This window comes from Saccostrea cucullata, unplaced genomic scaffold (genome assembly GCF_032062105.1).
Source record: "Saccostrea cucullata isolate Sc308-1 unplaced genomic scaffold, CSIRO_AGI_Scuc_v1 ctg1735, whole genome shotgun sequence".
Lineage (NCBI taxonomy): Eukaryota > Metazoa > Mollusca > Bivalvia > Ostreida > Ostreidae > Saccostrea > Saccostrea cuccullata.
This window is the reverse complement of record NW_026924021.1, coordinates 211,191-220,764: the sequence shown is the minus strand read 5'-3', so window position 1 is coordinate 220,764 and position 9,574 is coordinate 211,191. Positions and strand designations below refer to the sequence as shown.

At 36.9% G+C, this 9,574-nt stretch overlaps 1 protein-coding gene across 1 annotated transcript; it reads left to right on the top strand.

Annotated features, from left to right (window-relative positions):
* Nucleotides 1-672: 672 nt before the first annotated feature.
* LOC134265503 (uncharacterized) lies at nt 673-3,918 on the top strand. The gene is made up of 5 exons (XM_062747719.1): nt 673-676; nt 2,487-2,596; nt 2,819-2,872; nt 3,189-3,424; nt 3,734-3,918. Exons 1-5 carry the CDS (start codon nt 673-675, stop codon nt 3,846-3,848), a joined length of 519 nt encoding a protein of 172 aa, XP_062603703.1. The 3' UTR covers nt 3,849-3,918.
* Nucleotides 3,919-9,574: the final 5,656 nt, after the last annotated feature.

Here is a 9,574-nt window from a genome sequence, read left to right as displayed (position 1 = left end):
TACTCCTATCGTGGTCTTCGATTTTTTGCGTTTATTTCTTGTTTTTATGTGCATTTTCTGTTTGTAAATAATGTATTGACCTGTATTTTCCATGATACTTTTGTCCTGTTTTGGAAAAAATACGTAAAATTTGATAATTTCATCGATATTGATTAGTACGCTTTGTAAGATATACGTCTGCACTCGTCGGATCTCTTTAGTAAAATACATTGAACTGACTTGCGATCTGCTCCTTATATACGAGTTGAAGGGAGAGCGTTGAAGAACGAGAAATATGGCGGACTATGCCTATTTACGAGTAGTGTTCAGCTTTAACAATGAGAACTTTAAACGTTATCGATATAATACAACAGCCACTCGAACACTCTCGCTAACCGTCACACCTGAGTGAACAACAGGTAAAATGGTGAGAGCTGGCCAAGTTCAGAAATAAGAACGAAGTTGTACTCAATAATAAATTTGCCATAAAAAAACTATATACAAAGCAAATAATATCATAAGTAATACTTACCACGGACCTGTCTCCGTGCCAGTGTCAAAATATTGCATGTACTGCTGCTATGAACATATACTAGCTGCTTCGAATCAGAAACGTGTCTGCAGCTACGCTTCTCTGCCGGAAATGACCAGGCCTCAATTGTTCTGGTCGGCTTAGCTATCTTGCAAGGACTTATGGGTATAAAAAGCATAGGGACAAAACGCAGGAAACACAAATTATATATACAAGTGCAAAAGTGATTGTTACAAAGAAAACTTTCAAAGATTCAATGTATTTTACACTATACATGTATAATCAATAGAGCCCTGCCCTAACACCAGAACCCCTGACCCTGGGGCCATAAAATTTACAATTTTGGTAGAGGCACTCTTGCTCATCATAACTATGCACTTAGTTAGTTTATTTAATACCCAGGAGCAGAGAAGAAGATTTTCAAAGAATTCATGTAATTTCACTATTATAATTTATTACCTAATCAAGTGAATTTTGTTGTTTTATTAGAGATTTAATATTTTCATCTATTCTGGATGTGTTTTCAGTTTTCCTTATCTTTTCAAACCGATCTATTGACCGGTCAATAGAATGCACGTTCTATTGACCGGTCAATAGACTGCGCGTTCTATTGACCGGTCAATAGACTGCGCGTTTCTATTGACCGGTGACGTATTTCGTCAAAAACGATCCGGGTTTCGAATTTAGTTGTTTGTAACACTGCACAGACATGGTAAACAATCATCTTATTCGATCTTTCTGCATTGATTTTAAAAATTGTGTGATTTTAATGGTCGGATATTTTTTTTAATGAGAGTTACTTTTAATTAATACACTGTGGGATGTGGAGACTGGTCCTTCGGGTGAGACCTGTTAACCGATGTCCCGTGTAGCAGTAGGTGCTCTGCTGGCACGAAAAAGGCCCCTCTTCACCGGGAAGTGGTGGCGTCTCCATAAGAGTGAAAAATTTTCGAGAGGAATGTAAACAATAGTCTATACAATCAATCTTTAATTAATATTACAGATGCACCGTATCTAGGTAAAAATTAACAATATGGTACAGGAACCTTATGTACTGAATATACAATTTTGAACACTTAATACGGAAAATAAAATTAGGTAATAAAACAATTATTTAATGCCTGAACAGTCAATAGACCAGAAAATTTTTCCCTCGGTGCACGGAACAGCTCAGTGTGTTCTATTGCCCTCAGCCGCTGGCCTCGGGCAATAGAACACACTGAGCTGTTCCCTGCACCTCGGTAAAAATATTCTGGTCTATTGACTGCTCAGGCATTAAATAATTGTATACTATAGAGCCCCACCCTTACACCAGAACCCCTGACCCTGGGGCCATAAAATTCACAATTTTGGTAGAGGCACTTTTGCTCATCATAACTATGTACTTAGTAGGTTTAGTTAATACCCAGTAGCAGAGAAGAAGATTTTCAAAGAAATAATGCATTTTCACTATATACTTATTTGGCCCCACCCTAGCACTAGAACCCATGACCCCAGGGCCATGAATTTCACAATTTTGGTAGAAGACTCAATGTTGATTACAATCATGCAAACAGTTTGACTGCTTAATGTCCAGGAGTAAAGAAGAAGATTTTTAAAGATTGCACTAATTTTAGTGGTTTTTGCCTCACCCCCCAGGCCCCAGGGGGGCAGGAACCATGAAATTCACAATTTTTGTTCCCCTTTACCCATAGATGCTATATGCCAAATTTGGTTGAAATTGGTTCAGTGGTTTCAGAGTAGAAGCTGAAAATGTTTAAATGTTAACGCACGACGCACGACGGACGACGACGGACAAAAAGTGATAGTCAATACTCAGGTGACCTAAAAAACTTGAATCAATAAGTTGCAAGGAAATGTACTACATATTTATATCTCACCTCACTCATATAATATATTCAAAATTTTTTTTTGAATTACCATAATAATTTTCATAATTTAGTGTTTTCTGAACAATCATAATTTTCCCATTTAGGATCACCCGTGAAAGCTGCAAATCTTTCCAGAAAGCGTAAATTGAATGACGATTTCTTTAGTGATCCACGTCCTGAACATTTAAGAAACAAAGCTGGATACCCTGACAGAGTCAGAAATATGGTCATCAACTACTGTTCAAAGACCTCAGAGAATCTAATAACATTCAGATATCTCATCGAACGAGCAGATATTTAGGTAAATCATTCACTTGGTTCCACATAAAATATTATATATTTATTTTGTAGCATTGCAAATTAATGAAAGTTATACTGTTCATTGATGATTTTTAGTTTTTCTCTTTTTAATATTAATAATCATTTTCATAGACAGCATGACTACTTAGAAAGACCTTTCACAGAATACTGGGTAGAACAAGCTGTTGATGTAGGTATTTTTCTCTATCAAAAAATTCAGTTCAAAGTCATAAAATTGCAGCTGACAAGAAACACTTTTATCATCAATCTAACAAATATAAAATGATTACACTATTTTAGTCACTAATTCAATGTACACAATATTAAATTAAAAAAAGTGAGCCATAACTATGAGGGCATCTATGAAATCTGTCAAATGATCTTTAGTGAAATAAATCTCATACATGTTACTAAAGTGTTTTCCTTTGTAAGTTCCCTAGCAAGGTAAGATACATTTCATTCTAGGTTAAGAAAATAACATATAAATACTTATTTCGTTATATTAGGTAACCGCAGATGAAATGTTTGCAATTAAGGAGAGGACTCGTGGACAAGCCAGCTCCAAAAACTGGTTTAAGGAAAGATCATGGCGGATCACAGCATCTCGTTTTGGGGATATCTGTTTAGCTACAGACAGGAGGAATAAGCAGAAACTCTGTGAATCCATCCACCAGCCATCTGCTGCTCTGCTTCGAAGCGAAGCTCTAATTCATGGTCGTACCTATGAGGCGCGTGCTAAAAGGTGTGTAATAGTTTTGGATTTGCCTGGAAATTTTTATTAAAGCTTCAGGTTGAAACGCATTTACCAGTACAATAAAACTGAAGATGGGTAAATTTCTTACAATATTTAATTTATTGGAATTGAGGAGGTTGAACACTTGATATGGGGCTTGTCAGTACTCATACTACCAGCACTGCTCTTGTATAGGATATCAAATAACTGGTTAGGCAGAATGCTGGTTTGTCATTGAATCAAGAAGTTGTAAGTTGAAAACATGTACTACCTTCAGATTAACATAAATTATTTTTACACTTCCTCTTGTCTATACAGGAACTTCGAGAGGGAAACGGGAAGAAGTGTAAGAAGATGTGGCCTCTTGTTGATAAAGAAAGATCTTACTTGGGTGCATCACCAGATGGCCTTGTTGGGAACGAAGCACTTATAGAAGTGAAATGCCCTTTTGCGGGTCGCAACGAAAAAATCCAACCTGGGAAGCACTTTCCATTTTTGACAAGGGACTCTGTGACAGGATAATTCAAGTTGAAACCAAATTCCAATGTGAAATACAGTCACTTCTCATTCAAAATTGTCCATTCAGTATGCTGATGCAATATGTTAAATTATTTCATATTGTTGATAAATATAGGACCAGTTGAAACATTGTAATTGAATATTGTAAACAACTTCAGAGAAAAGGGACAATTTTACTAAGTGTGTTTATGAACAATAACAGATCAGTTGGTTTCCTTTAGAGCTGCATTTTACATACGTTTATTAATACTGTTACAATATTAATATGAATTAAACATGTATATATTATGTTTAATTACTTAAAGATTTTGCTTTTTTTATGTACAACTGTATTAATCTTATACAAATTATTAAACCTTTCTTGTTTTACATTTTACTTGTATTTTGTCACTTCAATGAGAAAAAAAATCATAAAATAATCAGTTTCAGTTCTGTATTCAAGCAGTTTGTCAACAATACAATTTCTGAAATTTGCAATTGCAAAACACACATACACAATTCGAGATGCCAAAGGAATCTTTGAAGATGGTAAACAGTATTAGGCCTTGGGTTCACGTCAAATCATGGAGGACGGAAAATAATTCCTGAGTTTTTCCCTTGATTTCAGGACTTTTGCAGAGAGGTAGGTGCCCATATTTTTTCTGAGATGTAAAACAGTATATTCTTTTCCAGAAAAAATAGAAGAAAAAAATTAATGAGACCAGTAAATATTTTTTCTAAATTTTATTTCAGGATTGAGTGATGAGGCCAAACACATGGCTTTCAAGCACCTAATTGACTTTGATGTAAACAAACTTGAACGCCTTGCTGGATGGGTATGTATTTTTTTGTACCGAAATGTTAAGTAACAGTAGTACTACAAGATGTGAAAGTGAAACATCTGAGAAGTTTGTTTTGAATGAGTCAGGCCAAACTAAAGGTGAGTAATTTTGGTAAGAATATATAGCAGAAATTAATACTGTTGTGCAACCTGCAGCGAGGGCATTCGGAAGGTAAGTGTTTATATTTACATGAAACTTACATGTTATTTTTAACTTATATGGGGAGTCTGGGTGCTTTAAGGGATTTTTTTATCTTCATCATGGATGCTGACTGGAGGCGGGAGAAATTAGAGATTTTGCTTGAGAAAGTTGATAGGGGGAGGGTGAATGGGTTGGGGTGTAATTTTTTTGATAGGAATTTAGCAACAAATAGAAGACGGAGGGGAAATAATACAGGGCCAACATACGGGAGGGTAAAAATCACATTTCCAGACAACACGAAAAAAGTTCTACTAGCACACAGATTCATGTACATGCTTCATACAAACACATTACATATTCCACATGATAAGCACATCTCACACATATGTCACAATAGTTTATGCATCAATCCACTACACCTAAGTTTAGAGGATGCGGCAGTCAATAACGAGAGACAGTTATGTAAGAAATTAGTCCCCAAGGTCTGTTTGAGGCATGCGGGCCATCCCGATTGTCTGTTTGAGAACTGAAGGTAAGTCATTTTTTGCTTTTGCTGTAAGAATGTTCACTTCTCTTTGGTAAGGGGGGATCACTCATCCTCTTCACGTATCCGACATTTGTATCAGTCCCTCTTTGAAAGTACATGTTAAATTTTTCTCTCACATGCTCAAGTCTTTTTTTACGGTATGTCACAGACTTTTTTCGTAATTTGTCAGATTGATATTTCTCTTGTCTTTTTTGCAGTTGACGGGTCACACGGGTGTTTGACGGCAGTGGAGCTCCAAGGGCAGCACACTTCATGGTAGTGGAATTTCCGGGTCCATGATTCATCCTGTGTATGGCGGAGTAGATCTGGGGTTCAAAGTTCACGGAACATGTAACGTTCTTTGGATTGGACTTTGAATAACCTCTGTGGAGTGCCTCGGATTTCTGGGTGTTGGTCCCATACCTGGTAGAGGTAAGTGTATTCCTATTAAAGCGGAAGTTCACTAGCTGACGTAGGGTGGCCTGGTCTTCTTCTGTGGGTTGCAGTTTCCTTGCATGGGGTGGGAGAAACTCTCTGGGCCAACATTTTTCAGGTAGGCCTCTGCATACTAGTGAGTGGCTGGCACAGGTCCTTCCACATTTGCCCGAGTAGCAATTGACGATAGCATCTGTTGCATGGCTCAGTACATTGACCAGCTTCTCTGTGTCACCTGGGTATTTTTTCAGTGCCTGTTCGTACTCTGCCGTACATCTCTTCATTAGGTCGACGGAGAACTTTCTCTTGGTGGCTTGTTTGTCTGCAGCGGTTCTACCCGGAAACATTCTTGGACTAAACTTTGCAGCATCAATTGCTTTTTTCTGTGACTGGGCGAGGTGACGAGTATCTCGTAAGGCCTCCACGGTCTGTCCATGCTCTTTCATTGCCTTCTGCACTCCACGGTAGGCCGCACTGTCTCCATCAGTGGTGATCTGGCCAATGTAAGTAGGCTCTGGGTCACTTAGGAACTCACGGCAGATTTCCTCTGTGGCCAAGTCCTCCCTACCAATGGGCTGGTCCATCATTAAGGTGGCTGTACACTTCCCGGGATGATCCGGACACTTGGTTCCTTGGCTTCGCTTATGACAGAGTTTGTTTTTTGTGACCACTCCAATAATTTTTTTGCTCGGTGTAACATTTTCTGAAATGGTATATGTACTTTGTGTTGCAGGTTGAAATGGGTTCCTGTCTCTGGACCAGTAGAGGGGATTGTTATAGCGTCCGTCACCTTCCACAGGAATAGGAGTTTGACGTGGATATCCGTAGCTCTCCAGTACATCTTTGAGGTGAGTCCTTTGCCTTTGTAGATCTTCCCTGACAAGGTTTACAATCTTGGGTCCTACCTTGTTAGCATTGTACTGCAAACCACTGTAGGATGGTGCTGGGCAGTTGAGGGCCAGGAACACTTCCTGTAGTGTATTTCCCATAATAGGGTTGTCCATCAGGGCTGTCCATAGGGTAATGTTTGGTTTAGCTGCATTGGGTCCTCTCAGGTTAGTTTCTATCTCCTCATAGAGTTTCGTGCTCTCCGTGCGGAAGTTACAGTACACGCACCTCAAGGTCTCCTCCCAGCATACCCCTTTCTGTTTTTCGGCCTGGTAGTCAAACTGTAGGTTGGTAGGGCAGTTTGGGCTAACTTCATTATGAAGATGGAATGCTTTGTTAAACATGTCGCATGTCTTCCCTGCATGTAAAAGTCTGTAGGTGTTGTAATCTGGGCTAGGAGTAGAATTTGCATGAAGCATGTTGCATGTGGCCTTCGGTCGGAGTTGCATGATAGGCTGTTCATGGTTTAGTTGGTCAGCATTGTCTCTCAGAATGCACTCTCCAGTCTTGCTGATTTTAGCAGATATATGCCTCCTCACATACTTAGGCTTTGGGCTTCGTTTCTTCCATCCACTGAGGGGGGATCCCCTTTTACGGCCATCTTGGACTTTGAAAAGACCTCTTTTACTCTGACTTTTTCCTTTCATTTCTCAGTCTGACTGCTCTAATATTGTTTTGCTTGCTCTCTGTCTTTACTCAATAAACTAATGATGAAGTTTTAAGGCAAGTGAGTGCCAACTTCTTAGGAAGTAGCCATGACTAATTCTTATTGCTTCAGCCTCTAATGGCAGGCAGAGCTGGCAGCACCATAGCCAATTGGGCTGTCATGGCTGATTAATGTAGCAGATCCTAAAGTGCTTGCAGTGTAATGACGGACAAGGTAGTTCTCCATGGAAACAACATTGTTTCGATTGTAAGTAATAACACTTGTTTTTGTTTTAATGAGTTTATTTAATAAAAATCAACATATTAAAGCAATTTTTTCACACAAATTGTCCAAAAAATGAAAAACACAAAGCACAAAATTATATAATACTCACTCATACACAAGTTCAACATTTCAACATTACTGTGTTAAAATTTCATTTTCATTGATTGAGGAAAAATAATTAAAAATCTTTATTTACAAGTACATATGAAATCTTTCAGTTACACACATTTATCAGGTAAACATAGACATTTTTCATTTGGCCTACACTGCTTTATTAGCATGAAATAAAAAAAATTAAATACACCATCACATACACAAATCTATACACTTATTATTCATGTAATATATATTTTAAAAAAAAATTTCAATTTTTATTGCAGGTGTCATAACAGTATTAGGCCTTGGGTTCACGTCAAATCATGGAGGACGGAAAATAATTCCTGAGTTTTTCCCTTGATTTCAGGACTTTTGCAGAGAGGTAGGTGCCCATATTTTTTCTGAGATGTAAAACAGTATATTCTTTTCCAGAAAAAATAGAAGAAAAAAATTAATGAGACCAGTAAATATTTTTTCTAAATTTTATTTCAGGATTGAGTGATGAGGCCAAACACATGGCTTTCAAGCACCTAATTGACTTTGATGTAAACAAACTTGAACGCCTTGCTGGATGGGTATGTATTTTTTTGTACCGAAATGTTAAGTAACAGTAGTACTACAAGATGTGAAAGTGAAACATCTGAGAAGTTTGTTTTGAATGAGTCAGGCCAAACTAAAGGTGAGTAATTTTGGTAAGAATATATAGCAGAAATTAATACTGTTGTTGTCGTTCGGCCAAGGAGGAAATGCGCTTTTAATCTTTTATTTACTTAACTAAGCACGTGGTCAAATATATTCTCTTAGTTGCCCCACTCCCACTATAGTAAAAAAAAACGATTACACATAAATTAGTTTGCGTCTTGTTTCTTTTCCTACAGACTTCAGAATTACATCCATCAATTAACAGCAGGGGAATGGTCATCATGTGTAAAGCTCTGCTAAGATTGTTATCTCTGTTTATACGCGCCGGCCATTTAGTGATCAAACAAAGATATCATTTACAAACTTTATTTTATTTTGTTTGTTGAATAAAGAAATCAGTAAAGTCATTTAACATACAAAACATTACTTGATCAATGCAAGAGCTTAAATTTAATGTTCTTGCTGTGTAAGTTAGTGTGTTTGTAAAATCATAATGTTACAGTTTTACTTCTGTTGCATCTATAATTATAACATGAGCATGTTATACATGTAACATAAATCAATTTTATCATGTACAAAGTATGAGATGTTATACATTCGGATCTTTTTTATTTCCCGAACAAAAAAGTGCTAAAGTTATTTTTCTTGGAATCTTATATAAAAATTATTGTTTTCGTGTTTTCATGCCAAGAATTAAATCACGTCAAATTTTCCAAACCAAAGGAGTCAATAAAATGAAATTTATAAAATCACCCATATTCCCCAAACGCTGGCAAGACAATTTACGGCAACAGATTTCAAGGGGTGGATCCTATAGCTCTAGGTTTTCTGCTTTCTTAGTTAAAGAAAAATCAACTTGACACATTCAACCTTTTATTTCAATCATTGATATTTTTACTTTAAAATGATTTTTTTTTTACATAGCCAATGTTTTGATATAGATATACGTAAAAATTTGAAAGGAAGCTTATTTTTAATGAAGAATTAGTTTATTACAATTAATTGAACATTTTATTTTTCCTTTATTTAACTCTTTTAACAGCATATGATTTAGATGCCCCACCCCACTCCCCAAAAAAGGGTGTGTATGCAAGGGTTCTAAATAACAAGTATACTACCTATCATGTTTGAACAGGCACATAGCATCGTTTTTTAAAGTT

Coding starts and splice junctions, on each gene's coding strand:
- LOC134265503 (XM_062747719.1), top strand. Junction 2,597..2,818: donor AAGCTGGATACCCTGACAGA/GTCAGAAATATG, acceptor TTTCATAGACAG/CATGACTACTTAGAAAGACC. Junction 3,425..3,733: donor TATGAGGCGCGTGCTAAAAG/GTGTGTAATAGT, acceptor TTGTCTATACAG/GAACTTCGAGAGGGAAACGG.